The 21,585-nt window shown below is 49.2% G+C and overlaps 2 protein-coding genes across 2 annotated transcripts in view; one reads left to right on the top strand and one right to left on the bottom strand.

Annotated features, from left to right (window-relative positions):
- The window catches only part of Lzic (leucine zipper and CTNNBIP1 domain containing), an 85,168-nt gene that overhangs the window by 52,126 nt on the left and 11,457 nt on the right, over positions 1-21,585 (top strand). The window lies entirely within an intron of this gene.
- Nmnat1 (nicotinamide nucleotide adenylyltransferase 1) lies at positions 973-21,583 on the bottom strand. The gene is made up of 5 exons (XM_052178178.1): positions 21,478-21,583; positions 7,589-7,762; positions 6,166-6,349; positions 2,781-2,923; positions 973-2,411 (listed from the first exon to the last, which is right to left on the bottom strand). The coding sequence occupies exons 2-5, from the start codon at positions 7,701-7,703 to the stop codon at positions 2,017-2,019; spliced, it is 837 nt and encodes a 278-aa protein (XP_052034138.1). The 5' UTR covers positions 7,704-7,762; positions 21,478-21,583; the 3' UTR covers positions 973-2,016.

Consider the following 21,585-nt stretch of genomic DNA (forward strand, 5'->3'; position numbering starts at 1 on the left):
GAAGAGCATTCATATTTTTAAAAATCCTTAAATGGAACTATTCGTTCTATGTGATTCTCTTGGAGGCACTGTGACATTATCTCTGACATTGTCCCCAGAGATATAAGACGGTGCTGGGTTAGCATCAAGGCTGTGTTAAGAAAACGTAAGGCTGTGCCTCCCTGCCCTGGTGGGCATGTGAGGACTCAGACCTCACCCCCTCCTCCAAGACCCTACCTACCCCTTGCTTCTAAAGGTGGGCTTCATGCAGATGCATCTGGGAAAAGCTTAATCAGCTATTCTTTTTAGCTATTTCATGTGTGTGTGCCTGTGTGGTGAGAAGGTATCTTTTGGGGGCTATCGTTCGTCCGGGGACTTGAACTCATGTTGTAAGGCCTGGCAGCAGGTACCTTTCTCTGATGAGTCATCTTACCATCCCTTTAATCAGTGACTGTGATGCAGGGCAGGGAGAGCTCTGCTCTATTCTGACTTCTTCCAGGTGTATCCACAACCTTCATTCTGCTGAGCTGGAGGATGCTTGCAGGATATCTGATCATACTGTGAACCTGAGAGTGTATTCTGGAAAACCTGTGTCTAGATGCCCTGTGGCTCCTCGGCCCTAGTACACACCTTTAATACAGGAGCTTTCTGTTTATTGTATAGATTAAGTCACCCATAGGTCAAGAGGCAGAGCAAGGAACCAATTGAAAGGAAGGGAACACAGGGAAAAACCACAGGGCGTGAGAGGAAGTCAGGAGGATGGCTAGAGAGATGAACAGGAAGTAGAGAGGAGGGGCACTGGGTTTGAAGACAGTGTGGAGGAGACCTGGCTCTTTCCTTCTGGGACATGGTCAGCTGAGGTCAGCTGGGTCGTTCTCTGCCTCTCTGAACTAGCAGGGCTTTCACCCCAGCATCTGCCTCCCAAGTCTTCATTTGGTAAAACCAAACGATTGGGATTTTGTCTTAACAACAACAGAGGGTAGCCATCATTGGTGCATTTTACAGGACCATTCATTTATTTGTTTAATTTAGACACAGGGTCTTCAGCGTCCCTTGATGGCCTCGAACTTGCAGACTGTCAAGGGTAACCTGGAGCTTTGGATCCTTCTGCTTTCATCTTCCAAGTACCAGGATCACAGGTGTGCACTGCCATGCCCAGTTTATGTGCTTCTGGTGATCAGACCCAGGGCCTCAGGCCTGCTAGGCCAAAGCTCTACCAACTGAGCCACATGCCCAGGTCAGGTTCTAGAGAATTCCTCCCTTTGTCTATTCTGGATAAAGATGGCTGGCACCAAGCATGAATAGCATGACGGTTTTCTTCTAACTAAAGCTAGGATTGTATTTTTTTTCTCAGAAAGGGTCCATGCTGTCTAGGGTCATCTCAGACTCCTGGGTTCAAACTGATTCTCCTACCTCAGCTCCTGCTGCAGCTGGGGTGCAGGTGGGCATCACGGACTCTGGCTAAAGTGAGGCTGTTCTCTCTGTGGTGTGTGTGTGTTTTGTCTGTTATGTATGTCTATGCACCATATGTGGCCCAGAGCCCACAGAGGACAGAGAGGGCATCAGACGCCCAGAAACTGGAGTTACAGACAGCTGTGAGCTGCCACGCAGGCGCTGGCAGCTGAATCTGGGTCCTCAGGAAGGGCAGTCCGTGCTCCAAACCTCGGAGCCATCTCACCGGCTCCTACAGTGTGGCTTCTGAACGGATGTGTTTTTCACATTTGCTTCTCTTATGTTGGTAGAGCATGGGGTCCTTTCTTGAAAATTTCATTTAGAGTTAGCATCATTAACATTTCATTTTTGTGAACGAGCTGTTATTTTAAAGGTGGGTTACATTTTTTTAATAGTCTTATTTAAAACATTCATCTCAGTCACTGATCTTAAATTCCCTGCTTTTTTGTTTGTTTGTTTTTTAATCAAACCTTTAAATTTCAGTTTATGAAACAGGACTGCAAGTCCTTCCCTGAGCTGCTAACACCAAGTGGCTTGAGTCTCCGGAAGAGCATCCGTGCAGGGCTTCACAGTGCAGAACTGTGCTTACTCCGCGGCGGCGTTCCTCTGCAGAGGCGCCAGGACGACCCCGGCATTCCTGTCCTCGCTCTCGGAGGTGTACAGGTCGTGCTCCTCGATGTACTCCTGGACAAGGTCCGGCACCAGGTAGCGGATGCTCTGGCCCCTCCTGAGCGCCCTCCGGACGTTGGTGGACGAGATGTCGTTGGTGATCCACTCGTCCACCAGGTGGATGTTGCTCCGATGTTTCCACAGCACGTCGGACTCGTAGATGAATTTCTGAGGGTCGCTGCCGGTCCGGGTGATGCAGACGAGCCCAAAGCTGGCCACGATTTGTGTGATGTCCTCCATCTTCCACAAGTTGGGCACGCTGAAGGATTCCAGGAAATCCGCCCCACACAGCAGCTTCACCCTGGGCACACCTTGGGGAAGAATCGAGCACAGCGTCAGCAGTTGATGATTTTTTATTTATTTATTTATTTTGGTTTTTCGAGACAGGGTTTCTTGTGTAGCCCTTGCTGTCCTAGAACTTGCTCTGTAGACCAGGCTGGCCTCGAACTCAGAAATCCGTCTGCCTCTGCCTCCCAAGTGCTGGGATTACAGGCGTGCACCACCACTGCCTGTGCATGTGCACAAGAGAAGTAGATCTGGTGTTTTTTACCCCAGAGCCCTTCCTTCCTTCCTACCATCATCAGGGACCCAGCAGGTGTGGAATAAGAAATCAAAACACCAATGGTGTCTCTACCGTGGAACCTGAGCAACTTTCGGAGTCTGGGTAGACCATCACAGACCTGTTGGTTTGGGCTCTTGAGGCTTCTGTGGGCTAGAATCTTGCTTTTGATCAGCCCACTTCCTCTTCCGCCCAGGCCTTTCCAGAGCAGGTGAGTTTTGTGGGTAACTGCAGCTGCCAGTTGCCAGCTTCTCCTGATGGTGTCTACAAAGTGAAAACCCAAAAGCACATTTCTTAGTGTTAGAGTGCTCTCTGAGGCATTGTGTGTATGTGTGTGTGTGTGTGTGTATATGTACATGAGTGCACGTGTATGTATGTGTGTGTGAGTGTACCTGTGTGCATGTGCGTGTGTGTGTGTGTGTGTGTGTGTGTGTGTATGAGTGCACATGTATGTATGTGTGTGTGTATATCTATGAGTGCACATGTGTGCATGTGTGTGTGAGTGTACCTGTGTGCATGTGTGTGTGCATGTGAGTGTGTGTGTGTGTGAGTGCATCTGTGTGCGTGTGCGTGCGCATGTTTGTGTGTGTGAGTGCACTGTATGTGTGTGTGTACCTGTGTGCATGTGCGTGTTCATGTGTGAGTGTGTGTGTGTGTGTTCTGCAACAGTTAGCATAAGTACGTACTCCCTCACCCAGCTGTCTTACACACTCTCCTCAGTTTCTCATGGGAGAAGCGCTACCCTCGCCATGGGCGGAAGATGGGACTTGAGGCCTCGGGTCCACCACTAGCAGAGTCCCGACCTTGGAAGCATTCCACACCCAAAGTACCATGGTCAGTGTCTGTCACAGTATTTGTCAGCACACTGAGAGAGGAGTCGATTAAACTGCCCACAGTACAACAGAACCAGGATTTTTATCGACAGTCGGGTCCAGAGCCTACACCCTTGACCACTAAAGACAATGAAGAAGCACATGGTAAGGAGAGGAACTGGAAGGGCCGTTTCTGAGGCCTTCAAGGAGAGCAGTGTCTTAGTCAGGGTTCCTCTTCCTGCACAAACATCATGACCAAGAAACAAGCTGGGGAGGAAAGGGTTTATTCTGCTTACACTTCCACACTGCTGTTCATCACCAAAGGAAGTCAGGACTGGAACTCAAGCAGGTCAGGAAGCAGGAGCTGAGGCAGAGGCCATGGAGGGATGTTTCTTACTGGCACCAATCACAAGGGGCCCTCCCCCCTTGATCACTAATTGAAAAAATACCCCACAGCTGGATCTCATGGAGGCATTTCCTCAAAGGAAGCTCCTTTATCTGTGATAACTCCAGCCTGTGTCAACTTGCTACACACAAAAGCAGCCAGTGCCGCAGCCCTGCAGGAATGGGGCTGGCAGCTAAGGCTCACCGTCTTCAATCAGTGCAATGTGGACCATACATCAATACCCAGTGGTTGGCCGTTCATACCCTTAATCCCTCCCTATCAACAGCCAGACTGAATGTGCTGGGGATAAGGTCAACATGAAGCCAGGGGGGAAGAGTGGGGTTGGAACAAAATCATGGCCTTCCATGGCAGAATTTTACCATCAGCAGGGAGATTGTCCTGTTAACCCTGGAAAGGGAGTGACTGCCATCTTTTGGCTCAATGCCCTGTCATACTGTAAACACTAGCCAGTGGTCTTTATGTCAATGTCCAGTGTGGCTGAGAGTCTGTGGATAAAATGCTCTGGGAGTCCAGTGAGACAGAAGCCAGTCACTGCAGCATCCTCCATAGCCCAAAGCTCAAGCGCCTGCGGTGTCTGTGGACGCCAGCGGCTGCAGAGGGCAATGGAAGCAGATCAGATCTCGCTCTGACTGTGCGAGGGCCACTCGGATGCTTCCGGTCCCTAACACTAAGTGCCCAGAGCGTATCCCACTCTGACCCGAGAGTCCTAAGAACAGATATCAGACAAAGGTTTTTCATAAAGTCCCTAGCTCACCCTCCAGATTATAAAGAGATGGTCAGACAGTACTTCCCTCACGGGACTGCTCTCAAAGGGCTGAGCACAGAGGTCTGGAGAGCTCACCGTGCTGTCCTGGAAGCACCGCACAAGGCTGGGCTGGACCCTAGGCGAGCTCTGCCCGACACTCCTCCTTATTAAGTATGATAAGCTAATCATTAAAAACAAAAATAACCAAAAAAAGCAGCATCGGTAGGTCCAGAATAAAAGACAGGTAAGAAACAATAACTATACGGAGAGCTAAACATGATGGGGCCTTAAAGGGAAGGAGCAGCTTCCTTTAAAACCTGGAGAGGAACTTCTGTAACAGTGAGACGCACACAGCCATCTGTGATGGGATCGGACGCCCTCTTCTGGTGTGTCTGAGGACAGCTACAGTGCACTCATGTACATAAAATAAGTACATCTTTAAAAAGTTTTTTTTTTAGGGATGGGATGGGGGTTTTTGAAGGGGAAACCAGGGAAGGGGATAACATTTGAAATGTGAATAAAGAAAATCTCTAATTTTAAAAAGTGTTGTTTTTTTAAACATAAAAGAGCAGAGAGAGAGAGAGGGAGAGAGCACACTGCTCTCTAAGGGAAGACTCTTAGAACAGACAGTACACTTCCTGAGCAAATCCCAAGAACAAAGAGATGGTAAATCATTGGATTTAAATTAACATTGCATAATGACAAAGAGCACGAAGAGGCAGGTGTCACACACTGACCTCTGTCACCGCCATTCAGCATCTGTTTAGACTGTTTCTGAACCCTGCCCCAGAGCAGGCAGCAGGGAGTCTCTCTGGGCTGTGGGACCTTCTAAAGGACCACTGTCTTTAGGAGCACCACCCCCTTTAAGCATCTCCTCCTTTCTTCCATACCTAGGAAGACTGATGACCGCATTCCCCCAGCAGCTGTCTGTTTCCCTCCAGGCAGAAAAGCCAGGCCAGCTTCCCTTAACCTCTGACAGCAAGCGACAAGTCTGAGGAACAGTCCTGTCAGTATCTCACCTCACGCTGAAAGACAGGAGGGCTTAGGGGCCCTGCTCTGCAGCCTGGCGTGGCGAGTGAATAAGAATGGCCCTTTGAATGTTTTAGTCACCAGGGAGTGGCACTATTGAGAGGACTAGAAGGGTTTAGAAGATATGGCCTTGTTGGAGCAAGTGTGTCCCTGGGGGCAGGCTTTGAGATTTCAAAAGCCCATGCCATGCCCTGGGTGCCGTGCCCTGGGTGCCGTGCCCTGGGTGCCATGCCTTGGGTGCCATCTGATCAGGATGTAGCTCTCGGCCACTGCTCCAGCGCAGCCGCGCTCCCTGCCAGGATGACCCAACCTCTGAAACTGTAAGCAAGCCGCGGTTAAATGCTTTCTTTTGTAAGCGTTGCCGCGGTTGTGGTGAACAGTGACTAAGACCCTTGGTGACAACCTCACACACAGTCCTGCACAGTCAGCTGCGGAACTGCAACCATGGTAACAGGAACACGCCCCTCCCCCTCCCCCTCCCCCAGAGCCAGTGCCCTGGACTGCAAGCGGTTACCTGAGCACCTTCACGGTCTCCACCCACTCCTTCTGAAGACTTTCCCACGTGTCCACTTCCACCCAGTGTGAATTCTTGGTGGCAAGTTCTGCCATGATGATTCGGTGGTGGGCCGGGATGAGGCCCTTCTTCTTGTATGCATCACCGACCGGTGAGATGATGCCTTTGATAACACTGTATTTTCCTGGATAAAGAGTGATGTTTGATATCAGGCATACTAATCAGACTTTATGAACAGGAAATATCAATATCAATATTATTTTATGATTACAATACCCTCCCCCCTTTAATAGGCAATTGAAATTGTGATAAAGGGTTAGCAAGAGGGCATAATGGGTAAAGGAGAGTGCCGTCAAGCCTGATGACCTGAGTTCAAGACCCAGGTCGCACGTTGTGAAAGGAGACCGGATGTCTCCAAACTGTCCTCTGACCTCCTCAAGAACATCATGTCTCAGAAGTAAATAAATACATTTTTCTAAATTAGATAAGAAACTGTAATAATCTTACAAAAGTTACAGTTCTGTAGCATGGAGCTCACGCAGGCTGCTCTACAACATTCGCCCTGTCCGTCTGCAGAACTCCGTCTTCTCCAGCCCCCCACCCCCACCCACCCCCCCCCGACGCCTTACACACTGCGTGGTTTACCCTTAGAATCTGGTGGGTGTCGCTGTCCCTCGGGAAAGCCTGAGTCAGTCTGCATGGTTCACCCAGGGCGGCTGCAGGAATCCCGCTAGGCTCCTTTCGGTGCCCGACATCACCAAGCGAGGTTTGCTGTCGGAGCCTCTGCCCAGCCCTGCTGCTTCTTCTTTTTTTTTTTTTTTTTTTTTGGATTTGGTTTTTTTTCGAGACAGGGTTTCTCTGTGTAGCCCTGGCTGTCCTGGAACTCACTCTGTAGACCAGGCTGGTCTGGAACTCAGAAATCTGCCTGCCTCTGCCTCTGCCTCCCAGAGTGCTGGGATTACAGGCGTGCGCCACTACCACCCGGCACCCCTGCTGCTTCTTATGCAGTTCAGCATTCCTCCTCCACCTCCTCTTCTTCCTCCCCCCCCTCCTCCCCCTCCTCCTCCCTCTCCTCCTCTCCCTCTCCTCCTTTTTATTTTATTTTATCCCCCGCCCACACACACACACAAGATCTCACTGTGTAGTCATGGCTGTCCTGGAACTTGCTATACAGACCAGGCTGGCCTGAAACTCATAGAGATCCACCTGCCTCAGACTTCTATGTGCTGGGACACGTGCCAGCACACCTGGCCTTAGCCACACCTTTCTATTAACATACTTTTCGACAAGCACTCTTACCTGCAGAGCCACCTCGCTGGCCCCGTTAATCTTTTCTGGTTAAGTCCCTGTGCCTGGAGGCAGGGCACATGCTTGTGCCCAGGATCCGGCATTCACAGGGGCATGTCTGGGTCACTGCTCCTACCTGTAGCATTCATGTAGTCCTTGGCCAGCTCGAACAGCCGGAGGTGCATGTTGGTGATAGGGTTAAAAGAGCCACAGGCCAGGAGCACCACCTCTGTCTTCTTGGATGTGTCCATGGGGAGATGCTGGGGTTGCTGACCTAAGTGCAATCCTCTGACGATTCCGATGTTGCTGTCTGCAATGGAGAAAGGACACAACGTTGGTTTACAGAGCTCTTGATGTCACTGTGCTGCCCCTGCAGACAGGAGGCCAAATACTAGGCTTCACTGACTGGGGTGAACTGCAAAACAGGCTTCGCCCTCCGTGCTTCACTTTCACGCGTGTGCAGTTCCTCCCAGAAAGGAACAGGATACGCCTCTCTCGGCCCATGATCCAATTTGCCCCAAACAATATGGCAGGAAAGATTATGTGTTACTTTTGAGCCAAGTACCTAGAGGCCATCATAGAGTGGTTTCTATTGTTATATTAACATATAATAACATACTAAAGAGTGGGGCAGTTAATCCCTTTAAAGTAAAAGTTTATCGCCTTTAATCCCAGCACTTTGGGAGGGTTCGAGGCCAGCTTGGTCTACAGAGTGAGTTCCAGGACAGCCAGGAAGAGCTACACAGAGAAAACCCAGTGGGAGACCAAACTGTGGAAAACCAGACTTTCATCAGCTCTCACCTTGAGAGTCCACTGACCTTGCAAACCGCAGCGGAACCACCCCCTTCTTCACACAAGGCTGATCAACTGGTTTCTCATCCTGGCCGAACACCTGGGGTTGTCTAGGCGGAAGCAGCATTCCAGAAATGCTGCTGGATGCCACAGTCAGCATCCGCCCTGGATGACCTTTCCTCTTTCTGTGCCTTTAGCACCCCCTCAGCCCCTCCTACTTCCTCCCACGGTGTGTTCATAACCAGCTTTCCATTAAAGAGGCCTTGACAAGACGCCCTTTTTGCTTGGCCTTGCTCTCTTTTCCCCGCCCGTTTCTCTTCCACGATCGGTCCCCCTCGACCCCCTGAATAACTAGGTCCCGCAGGATGGGATAAAACCCTGGCTTAAAAAAACAAAACCAAAAAACCAAGAAACTGCTCTCCTGAAAACTAACTCTCACGACCCTCTTGCTTCCTACTAGGCACCTCTCCTTTAAGGACCCAGCGCCTCAGCACAGCCACACTGGACACCAAGCTTTCAGCACATGGACTCTGAAGAAACACTCAGACAACACCTGAACGAGGCAGAGACGCCCCTATCCTCTGCTGCTGCCTCTATGCCACACTGCTCTGGAAGGCCAGGCTGGAACCCCAGCTGAGAAGACAGCTGGCCTCTTGATATGTGACTGGCCATCAGAGGGCAGCTGAACACAGCTAAGACCCTCCTTCCCACAGTGAGCCCAAGCCCGGGAGAGAGCAGATGCCCCTGACATAGCTTGGCAAACCCAAGGGGTGTTCCTAATCTCAGGATGAAGAGAGTATTCACTGATGGATGCCATCTAGGTTCTGTGATGGAATTTTAATAACGTAATCTACAGAGCTGGGGATGGATATAGCCCAGTAACAGGACACTTGCCTAATACATATCAGGTGTTCCATTTTCCACACAGCAAAACAAACAAACAGTAACTCATATCTCTCGAAGAAACAAGAAGCAATGGCAGGCAGCAGGAATGGCTCTGAGCATACCTGAGGCCCTCAAACCACACAGTCTAGGAGTTCTAGCTGCCTGTGCGGCAGGGCCCCGAGAGGAGCCTGGACAAATGACTAAGATCTCATCTCAAAAACTCTTCCCAAAGCTCCCAAAACAGCAGGAGCTGGGCTCAAACAATCAAGTGCTTGTCAATCGCTCAATCTCGAGGTTCTGAATTTCATCTCCAGCAACTACATAAAAAAGCCAGGCACAAAGGGCACAGGTCTGTAACCCAAGCCCTGGGCAGGGCAGGCAGCGAGCCACAGGAGGCTATCAAGGGATCTCTGGCCAGCCAGTCTCTCCAAGCCGCTGATCTCCAGGTTCACTGAGACCCTGTCTTACAACAAGGTGGGAAGGGGTTAGGGAAGACACCTAGCACTAATCTCAGGCTTCTACTTGCACGCACATACACCCCTCCCCCAACTCTTACACATGCACACACATTGAGTTGGGAAAGCACACCTATAACCCCAGCCCTGGGGAAGCAGAGCTAGCCAGTCTAGATCAATCGGCAAGCTCTAAGTTCTGTGTGAGACCCTATTTCAAAAGGTAAGGTGTGTCAGGCAGTGGTGGCACACGCCTTTAATCCCAGCATTTGGGAGGCAGAGGCAGATGGATTTCTGAGTTCGAGGCCAGCCTGATCTACAGAGTGAGTTCCAGGACAGCCAGGGCTACACAGAGAAACCCTGTCTCAACAAAACCAAATCCCCCCAAAAAACAAACAAACACAAAAACAAAGAAAGGGTAAGGTGGATGGCTATTGAGAATGACAGCAGATATCGGCCACCGGCTTACACGTGCACACATACACATGTGTCCACATTCACACATACACACGTGTCCACATTCACACATACACACGTGTCCACATTCACACATACACACGTGTCCACATGTACACATACATACGTGTCCACATTCACATGTGTCCACGTTCACACATACACACTTGTCCACATGTACACATACACACGTGTCCACATTCACACATACACACGTGTCCACATTTACACATACACGCCAACCAATAAAAACAACCAACCACGACCTGGGGAAAGTGCTAAGTGTGGACAGATATTGAGACCAGTCATTGATGCTCAGTGTACTGTTAGCTGTGTCAGGAGCTGGGGCCCGAGCTCAGTACACTGATGTGCAGTGTACTTCTAACTGTGTTAGGAGCTGGGGCCCGAGCTCAGTGGCAGCGCTGGCCTCACGTGCCGCTGTCGGATACCCTATATCCAATCCCCAGGGGTGTCCCTCTCCACCCCAAAGGAAGAAAAGGAGTTGTTAAACAGTAAGGGTTTCAAGACGCCGCTTCTTTCTCATTACAAAACCGTGGCTTGCTGATGCTGATGCTGACCCTGCCCCTTCCAGCCTTACCTCTATCTGCCTCCCATACAAAGTGCCTGCTGCAGAGCTGGGAGAAACAGAAGGACCATAAGTTCAAGGCCAGCCTGGGCTACGGGAGACCCTGTCTCTAAACAGCAGTATCTTTCTCCACAGAACTGTAGTCTACGGGGAAACTGGGGTACCTGCCGACTTCCGAGCAAGCTCTCCAGGACTTGTTGGAAGGTCCCTCGAGCCAATCCTGGGGGCGACAAGTCCAGGTTCGGGATGCTATGCCCCCAGGGAGGGCAGAGTGGAAGGATACCAGTGCGGAGGGAGTCAAGAGACTGCCCCGGTTCTGGAAACAGAGAGAACAGTGTTGCCAGCCCCACCCTGTGCTCCGCGGAGCTCGGGTTCCCTTCCATCCCTGGAGAATGAGGAGGCTGGAGGAAGCTGATCTCTCAGTGTACAGGAGGCACTCTTTGTCCCTTGTCACACTGGTGGCCTGTCTCAGATATCCCGCCATCTCAGCTAGGCTCTCAACCCCACTCTCCAAGCAGCAGAGTTAAGTTACAGTGAGCTCCTACATCGTGTGGCCTGTCCCAACATGGAGGTGACGGATGGGTGTGGAATCTCGGACAGAACTGTCCTGAACGCCACTGCCGCCGCTGCTACCGGACCAGTATCGCCATGATCCACTTGTGTTTGATCCACACAGCCTGCCACCAGCCCTGCTGGCTGCCTCGGCTCAGGCTGTAAGTGCCGCCATGATCCACTTTTGTTTGGTCCACACAGCCTATCACCTGCACTGCTGGCTGCCGAGGTCGCACAGGCTCAGGCTGTAAGTGTCCCTCCCCAGCGCGTGATGGCAGGAAGGTCGTTGCTTCCTGGGGCAGTATTCAAGTTTAACTGACATTTGCTTCTAAGTCACCCATCTTTTGAGTTTAAAAGACACTGTGATGCAAACATTAACTCCGTGACTACAACTTCTGAAGAGCGTTGTGACTCTGCAGTTCTTTCCCAGCTCCAGATGCCCAGTCTAGAGTCACATTGGCCCACCATCAAATGGCGTGTCTGGCCAGACCACCCCTTGCTGTTTCTTTTGAACGGGTAGCTTTCTATATCTTGTTCTGAGGATGCTTCAGGTATTTTAGATAGTGTAGATTCTGAAGGCGGCTGCTCTTTTAGGACCTCATCTGAAAGTGCAGTCATGGTTCTCTAAGAACAAGCTATAGTCATTCAGTGCTAAACCCTCCTAATAAAGCAACAGCTGAGGAGAATACAGCCCAGGGCGTGGACTAGTATTCTATGATGATGGTTTATTTATAGGTCACCAAAACAAGACGAAGAAGAATTTAGGAAATGTTTGCAGCAGGTAGTAGTGATTTCCGTTTGGTCTGCAGGCTAACCCAGTTCACGCGCTCAGCGTGGCTCAGCCTGCCTGAGGTTGGGGAGCGGGAGGGCGGGGTGTGGCCCCCATCCTAGGTATACCACTTACTGTGTCTGTCTGTCCTTGAACAACTCAAAATTTTCTGAGCCTTGGCTTCTGCTTTTTTACCACAGGACCCCAGGCCTGGTGGCACGTGCTTGGTAAGCTAAGGCAGAAAGACTGCTTCAGCCAGGGAGCTCGGGGACAACCTGAGGGATGCAGGAAGACTTGGTCTTTAAGAAAAAAAATGTGTGTGTGCATGCACACACATACATGTGTGCCCATGTATTATTACATGTCTTTAATCCCAGAATTTAGAAAGCAAAGGCAGGCAGATCTTTGTGAGTTTGATGCTACCCTGGTCTATACAGGGAGTGTCTGGTCAGCCAAGGATATGTAGTGAGATCCTAAAAAAAAAAAAAAAAAAAAAAGCCTGGCGTGGTGGCGCCAAGGCCAGCCTGGTCTATAGAGTGAGTTGCAGGACAGCCAGGGCTATACAGAGAAATCCTGTCTCGAAACAAACAAACAAACAAACAAACAAACAAAACAAAAAACAAAAAAAAAAGAAGAAGAAAAAGAAAAAAGAGAAGGAAACAGGCGATGGGGAGGGAGCCCATAGTCCCTTACCTTATAAAGATTTTGACTACTAAATATGATATTGTATGTAAGATATTCATACACTCATCTACTTGCAAATATTAAGTTTTGTGGTTTCGTTTTTTTCTATTCTTACTTTGAGGTAAGACTTCTTACTGTAATTTGTGTGTTGTTTCACAACGTTAACCGAACCCTGGCAAAGGTTCTACAGATTGCCTCAGAGACTGCTATCGACTGCACTGGGTACAAGGCGGCCACTCGCTTTTGACTGAGGTCCTTACAGGTGCCATTTCACTGGAAAGCAGCGAGCTGGCAATTCATCTCTGCTTAGTTTAAAACAGGATTTGAATCTGGCCCCTGAATCTGGCGGTCCTAAAGGTGTGCCTCCCTGTGCCCCTGCAGCCAGGTGACCGTGCTCCTGTTTGGGACCAGCATCCTGATCCTCCAGTTCTACGTGCTGCTGCGGTGAGTTTCAGCCCCGGCGGGTGGGCCTTACCTGTGGGAGTGCTGCGCATGCTCCCTGGGCCTCCCGCTAAGCGCTTCACCGCCACCTGCCCCATTGTTTTTGCTCTGGTTGCCGACGGCAGCTGCGTCCACCTCTTTGCATACTTGGAAACCTCAGTGCAGCAAAGATTGCAGAGAATCGGGCAGAGTCAGTTTAAGTTTTAAGAAATATTTACTTCCTTGTAAGAGGCCATTAAATGGGAGACAGTAAGGGCACCACAAATAACTCGATTGATGGATCCCCTAGAGGCCAGTCCCGAGGGTCTAACACGAGCTGCTGTCTGCAGGGCCGAGGGCAGGGCAGGCACACTCAGTCAACTGGGTTCTGAACTGGTGTGCACATTAAGATTCAGGGCGGGAACTTAGTGTGCAAGATAGAGACAGCTGTCACACAAACACACTCTGCTTGCCCAGAATAGAGTCTCAATCTTAAAAATATGGAGATTATGCATAAATATGAAAACTGAGAATAAACACGGGGATAAACGGGGAAGACCCTGAGCTGGTGCTGAGCGCATAGTACAGGTCTACCGCAGGTCTACCGCAGGTCTACCACATGTCTACCGCAGGTCTACCGCAGGTCTTTACTGCTCCCAAAGGTCAGAATTTCTACAAAGTGCTTTTTACCCAAACCATCAAATTGGAATTACAAAATAAGCAAGCATCATTCCCAAATTTTGATTAACCGTGCTCAAGGTCAGGCCGCCAGGAGCCAAGACAGAGCGCGAGGGAGCTCCTGGTGTGCCTGCCTGGGAGAGTGCTGTGCTGAGTGGTGGGGAGGCTGAGCCTGTGGGTTGCTTTTCAGACCCAGATCCTCCCGGTACTGCAGTCAGCCTCTCCTGGCCAACCTGGTTGGTAACATGGTGTTCACTATGTTCGCACTCGGTAAGTTGCCTGAGAGCCTCAGCAGGTGCTTATTATTTGATATACACTGTAGGGATTAGAGTGGCTGAGAGAGGGTTTTCTGCTCTGTGTGTGTTCACAGGAGAGAACAATCACATTGCAAACTGACGGTGGGCTGGGCCGTAGCCCCATGGTAGAGTGCTAACTTAGTATGTATGATGTCATGGTAGAGTGCTTACTTAGTATATGTATGATGTCATGGTAGAGTGCTTACCTAGTATGCATGATGTCATGGTAGAGTGCTAACTTAGTATGTATGATGTCATGGTAGAGTGCTTACCTAGTATGCATGATGTCATAGTAGAATGCTAACCTAGTATGTATGATGTCATGGTTAGAGTGCTTACCTAACCTAGTATGCATGATGTCATAGTATGTATGATGTCATGGTAGAGTGCTTACCTAGTATGTATGTCATGGTTAGAATGCTTACCTAGTATGCATGATGTCATGGTTAGAGTGCTTACCTAGTATGTATGATGTCATGGCTAGAGTGCTTACCTAGTATGATGTCATGGTTAGAGTGCTTACCTAGTATGTATGATGTCATGGTCAGAGTGCTTACCTAGTATGTATGATGTCATGGTTAGAGTGCTTACCTAGTATGCATGATGTCACGGTTAGAGTGCTTACCTAGTATGTATGATGTCATGGTTAGAGTGCTTACCTAGTATGTATGATGTCATGGTTAGAGTGCTTACCTAGTATGTATGATGTCATGGTTAGAGTGCTAACCTAGTATATATGATGTCATGGTTAGAGTGCTTACCTAGTATGTATGATGTCATAGTATGTATGATGTCATGGTTAGAGTGCTAACCTAGTATGTATGATGTCATGGTTAGAGTGCTAACCTAGTATGTATGATATCATGGTTAGAGTGCTTACCTAGTATGTATGATGTCATGGTTAGAGTGCTTACCTAGTATGTATGATGTCATGGTCAGAGTGCTTACCTAGTATGTATGATGTCATGGTTAGAGTGCTAACCTAGTATGTATGATGTCATGGTTAGAGTGCTAACCTAGTATGCATGATGTCATGGTTAGGGTGTTTACCTAGTATGTATGATGTCATGGTAGGGTGCTTGCTTACCTAGTATGTATGATGTCATGGTAGAGTGCTTACCTAGTATGTATGAGGTCTGGGTGTGACCCATCATTAAAAAAGAAAAAATAATTAAATGAAGAGAATCTTTAAAATTTCCTCGGCAGCCTTTATAGTTATCCTACAATTAGAATGTGAAACCTGAGGCCAAATCTAGTAAAATAAATTGGATTTTTCTTCTTCCTTCCCCTAATTTGTGGGGGTGGGGTTGGGGTATCTGTTTTTCTGTTTTGGAGACAGGGTTTCTCCATAGACCAGGCAAGCCTTGAGCTCCAGACAAGAGCTCCCAATGCTGGGATTAAAGAGTCCCACACTGCTTGCCTAGGGGGCTGGTTTTCTAAGATGAGGCTTCTCTCTCCTGCCCTGGACGGTCAGGAACTCTGCATAGTGCCACTATCACCACCCTGCCTCGTGGCCCTCAGTGCTGGGATTACACGCGTGGGCAACCACGTCTGAATTGTAACATTCTTTTCAGTTATATTAAAAGTTCCAGATCTCATAACGCAGTCAAGATCCGGTGCTTGCTGGGTGAGCGGGGCCACTAGAGTTCCACTCCAGGAACACAAGGAAAGGCCAAACGAGACAGACTCCACACAGCAGTCTGATGACCTGCCACATACAGGCCGTGGGGCTTGTGCCCACACACCTCTCAATTGTGACCCCCCAGCTCCCACCTCTCCTCTCCTCCTCCTCCTCTTTTGGTTTTGGTTTTTCCAGACCTGTGTAGTTCTGGCTGTCCTGGAACTCGCTCTATAGACCGGGTTGGCCTCGAACTCAGAGACCCACCTGCCCCTGCCTCTAGAGTGGCATCTCTCTCCTTAATTGTATAAAAATAAATCATGTTGAACACGAGATGAAGTTTCTGACGCCAGGTACGGCAACGCACACCTGCGATCCCAGCACTCAGGAGAGGGAGGGGAGAAGACTGTGCGCCTGAGGCTAGCCTGGGCTACGGAATAAGCGCCTGTTCCAAGACAGGAGAGCAAAACAACAGAAAGGAGCATGTGCGAGGCGATGTCACCTGACGGCCACGGGGCCCCCTTGCAGGGCTCTTCCTGCTGCTGGCTCAGACGGAGCTGGCCCCATGGGCTCTGAGGACGGTGCTGGCGGGATTTGGCGTGGCGTCCTTTGGTGAAGGAGTCTGCTCTGGGCTCTTAACACTCCTGGCATCAGACTGCGTATGCTCTATCCCTTTTGTGCATTAATTTGTCTATGTGTGTCATTGCATGCACGCTGCAATATCTGAGTGGGGGTCGGAGGACAACCTGTGGGCGCTGGGTTGAGGATCAAATTCAGGTTAGCGGGCTCAGCAGCACTTTTACCAGGTGAGGTGACTCGCCGGTCCTGTTTTGCATCTTACTCTGAATGCTTGCTTACAAACACAGAACAATTACTTTTCTTTTCTTTCATTCTTGCTTTTTTTGGGGGGGTGGAGGTGTTGGGGGTTCGAGACAGGGTTTCTCTGTGTAGCCCTGGACGTCCTGGAACTCATTCTATAGACCAGGCTGGCCTGGAACTCAGAGTTCCATCTGCCTCTGCCTCCCACTCTCAGGGATTAAATGGCGTGCATGCATCACCAACACTGACTATTACTTTTTAATATTTATTATCTACTTATCTTGAAAACAGTGATACATAGACATGGAATTTTTAATCAGACACAAAGCAGCTTTTCTACAAAAGTTGAAACTTCTTTGAGGGAAAGCTCAGACGGTAAAGAGTTTGTGTCATGTGAGAGGACCCGAATTTGACCCTCAAAGCACACATGGAAAAGCTGGGTATGGAGTGCACACTTGTAATTTGACTCTTGGTGTGTGTGTGGGGGGGGTGGGGTGGGGGAGACAAACATATTCCGGCGATCAGGGGCCAGCCTAGTCTAACACACTGAGACCCCATCTCAAGGACGTAAATAACATTCCTGAGGACGATGCCCGGGGTCAGTCTACCTTGACCCGGAAGCATGTACATCCTCACACACACATGAACACGCACACACAAGCACACAAATAGAAGAAACTATTTTTTACAAGTTTGGGTATAACTCATTGGTGGAGAATAAACTGGAACGGATGGGACCCTGGGTTCCGGACCAGCACGCTTCTAAAAAAAAAAAATCACTCATGAGATTTTGTTTGGCGGCGGTGGTGGTGATGGTGGTTTTGTTTTGTTGTTTTGTTTGTTGTTGTCGTTGCTTAGTTTTTGAGACAGGGTCTCTTTATGTAGCCTTGGCTGGCTTAGAACTCAGAGATCTGCCTGCCTCTGTCTCCAGTGTTGGGACGGATGGTATGAGCCGCCACATCCGGTCTGAGATGTTCTTATTGTGGGTGAATCCCATGTTAATAGAAAAGAAGAATATATATGTACATATATACATATATATTTTAAAAATATATATACATATATATTTTTAAAAGGAATTATTTATTTTATGTATGTGAGTACACTGTCACTGTCTCAGACACACCAGAAGAGGGCGTCAGATCCCATTACAGATGGTTGTGAGCCGCCATGTGGTTGCTGGGAATTGAACTCAGGACCTCTGGAAGAGCAGTCAGTGCTCTTAACCCCTGAGCCATCTCTCCAACGCAAATTTTATCTTTTAAAAAAATGTAAAAGTGCACACTTTTTTGTGTGTGCATGATGTGTACTTGGAAACATGTTGTGGCAAGCCTGTGGAAGTCAGAGGCCAAGTCTGCGGAGCAGATGCCCTCCTTCCACCAGGCAGCACTGAACTCAGGTCAGCAGGTGTGGGGGCAAGCACCTTTATCCACTAGTCATCTCACTGGCCATAAAAATGTTTTAATAAATATTAAAAGACAATAAACATTACAAGAGTACGTAGCACATGTGCCTGTGACTTTAGAACTTGAGAAGCAGAGGTGGCAGGACTGCAAGGTTTGGGCTAGCCTGGGCTACACAGAAACACTATATCAAACCCAAACAAAGCTGAGCGCAGTACACCCACCCCTTTAATCCCAGCACTCAGGAGGTGGAGGCAGGTGGATCTCTATGAGCCTGAGTCCAGCCTGGTCTACATAGGGAGTTCTAGGACAGCCAGAGCGGCCCAGTGAGATCCTGGTTGAAACAACACAACCAAACCAAACTTAACCCAAACCCCACTGGCTAAAGGACAAAGGTTTCTCATGGCGCCTTTTGCTTCTCATACAGGAGAAAACCACCCCTGAACTTTACTACGTATCTGTGCTGCTGTCAGTGGGCAGCCTGGTATCCACAGGTGAGTAGAAACACTCCCCAGCCCCCATCTAGACCGCCTCGCAGACCCCCTCATGGAAAGACACTGCGTGACCTCAGTTATGCAAGGAGGCCCAGCTCCTATTACTGAGGAACTCTCAGAGACAGTGTTAAAGAGAGGAAAGGGAAGCCGGGCGGTGGTGGTGCACACCTTTAATCCCAGCACTTGGGAGGCAGAGACAGGTGGATTTCTGAGTTCGAGGCCAGCCTGGTCTACAGAATGAGTTCCAGGACAGCCAGGGCTACACAGAGAAACCCAGTCTCAAAAAACCAAAAGAGAGAGAGAGAAAGAGAGAGAGAGAGAAAGGGGGGGAGGGAGGGAAGGAGGGAGGGAGGGAGAGAAAAGAGAGGCTGTGGACTGGATGTCAAGAAGCTTCCTGGAATGCAGCTCAGTGGGGAGAGTGCTGGCCCAGCACAGCTGAGGTCCTGGGCCCAGCCACCAGCGAGGCCTATGCCCGGGTGGTGGCACTCAGGCTGGGAATCCCAGACACGCCAGAGGAGGTAGCAGGAGGAGGATCAGGAGTTCAACCTGTTCCTGGCCCATGTGAAGAACACGAGAGGCTACACCCAGGAGGCGGAGATGGAGACAGGTGGTTTTCTGTGAGTTGGAGGCTAGCCTGGTCTACCTAATGAGTTCTAGGAACTATGTAATAGAGAGTCCCTGTTTCAAAGTTAGATCTTTCACAGCAGCAGTAGTTAGCTGCCTTGGAGCTGCACAGGACTGAGCCTCTCAGCATTCTGTCATCATGGGTAGAGGAGGGGCTCACCCCTCCCACAAGCTGTTCGCTATTGGCAGTTAATGGCTGCTAGGGAGGGAGTCGAATTTCTCATTGGTTGTAGGCACTGGTAAGGTGTTCTTGCTCTCTCTCTCTCTCTCTCTCTCACACACACACACACACACACACACACACACACACACACACACGCAGGTAACATCAATTAAAGCCTCTGGGCCACAAAGAAAAAAATGTCATGGAAGTCAGATGGGATGTGCGGGAAGAAAAGTTTTGACTCCGGGGAGGGGGAGGGGGTGGGGAGGGGGATAAGACAGTACTGTGGGGAACACAATCAGCAAATAAAAAAATAAATAAATATATTTATATATATATAAATAAATAAAAATATACACACACATACATATATGTGTGTATACACATACATACATATACATATGTATATGTATGTATGTATATACATTCCTCGTATATGAGCTTTTGAAGGAATAGTTTCTGAAAGCATCCTTCTCGCCTGAGTCCTGCTTCACCTCAGACTCTGTGCTCTGTCCTGCAGTGCTGTTTGCTGGCATGGGGCTCATCTGCCTGTTCAAAGTGACGTGCCCAAGGCCAGATGCTAAGCCCACAGTCTGAAGCTAGCCTGTGGGTCCTGCTGGTCTCCGGTCGTATTTACACGCCTGGGCTGACTGGGTCCGCTCCAGCCGCGCCGCTAAGTACTGTCCAGCAGCTCACAAGATGATCTACTAGGTAACGTGTCTATGTGAAATGTCATCTGCATGTCACAGCCAAGCAGGAAGCACGTCAAGACCAGCCAACATGGAAGAAAGTCGCTTAATGAGTGCTGAAGAAGTGGGGAAGGATTGGTCAACTGACACCACAGGATCACCATTAAAGACAGACTGAGCATCTACACGATACTCTCAAGATTGTCACATGGACTTCCTATAGACCTCCGTTCCTGTGAACAAGGGACGTTAGTATCCGAGCCGATGACAGCTGCAGAAGTGGACACTGTCCAAAGAAATCGCTCATCTCAGCAAAGTGAAGCTTCACGTGGAAACAGACCTTATATTTCAACAAGATCAATTTAGTCATGCTTTGCATTGTGGGATTTTTGATAAAGAGAATCTCTTTATGGATTACAACCATGTTTCATATCATCACAGCCAATTATTCTGTAGGACACATAGCCGGTGTCTGAACCTCACTCTGCTGCTGTGACAAAACACTCTGACCAAAAGTAACTTGGGGAGGAAAGGTTCTTTTGCCTTATACTGCCAGATCAGTTCATCACTGAAGGAATTGGGGTGCTAGCTCTAGGAGGAACCGGAAGCAGGCACTACTGAGGAATGCTGCCTTCTGGCTTGAACTCATTGTGTAGACCAGGCTGGCCCTGAACTCACAGATAGCATCCTGCCTCTGCCTTTTTAGTGCCAATGCCCAGCACCTCAGAAGCTGGCTATCTTATACAGCCCAGGACCACAGGCCAGGAAATGGTGTTACCCAGTGTGCTGGGCTCTCCGCTACCAATTTACAAGCCAGTCTCCCACAGACATACCCACAGAACGATCCGATCTGGATAATTCTTTACTCAAGGTTTTCCTTTCAGATGACTCTAGCCTATGACAGTTAGCAGCTAAAGGTAACTATGAACTTCCACAAACAAAGGAATCACTGTAAGCCATAACCTTTCAATTTCTTGTTTCCAAAGTCTCCTGTTAACATTAAACTACAAAAGCATAGGCCAACTTTCAAAATTCTCAGTCTTTCAAAATGTCAAGACTTTTAAAAGTTCGGAGTCTCTTTAAAAGTCCAAGTCTTTTAATCATAAGTTTCGTACTTTCGAACCTAAAAAGGGAAGAACCAGAGAATAGGAAACACCACAATTAAGCAAACCCAGAATCCAACAGTGTAGGTCAATATCTGACATTTGGGACTCACTATCTGGGTCCCAAAGGACCCACCCCATCTCCATCCAGTTCCCTGACAAAATCAGCAGCTATTTCCTAGTTCTCAACTGCGTGTGAGCTTGCTCTATGACTAAGAGGGAAAGCCCTTCTCCATGCCGGCTTTCCCCGATTGCCTCTCTAAGTCCATGGGTGTCTGCTCTCAAGAAATCTCTAGAGAGGAAGCCTCCATGCCACCCCCAAAGGGTGAATTGACCTGCACCAAGGTCACAGGAAATTTTACCAACTTTTTGGTTCCAAAAACTAATGGGCAAGAGTTGACTATGAAGACCTGGCCCCAGGGACCGTTACAAAGGTATCTCAATGCCCAACCATTGTGCATTCTCCCTTGCTTGGCAAAATACGGGGTTCCGGGGTAACGCCCCCAAAGGCGCATCTCCTAGGACCCGGGTGGGTTGCTTACCAGGCCTTGATGGCCAAACGGCCCTAGTCCTCCAGGAGACAACCTCGGCCCGGACGCCAGCACCGGGAACACCGCGGCGGAGCTCTGATTGGTCCCACGCAGTCGGAA

The sequence above is a fragment of the Apodemus sylvaticus genome, chromosome 3 (assembly GCF_947179515.1).
Source record: "Apodemus sylvaticus chromosome 3, mApoSyl1.1, whole genome shotgun sequence".
Classification (NCBI taxonomy): Eukaryota; Metazoa; Chordata; class Mammalia; order Rodentia; family Muridae; genus Apodemus; species Apodemus sylvaticus.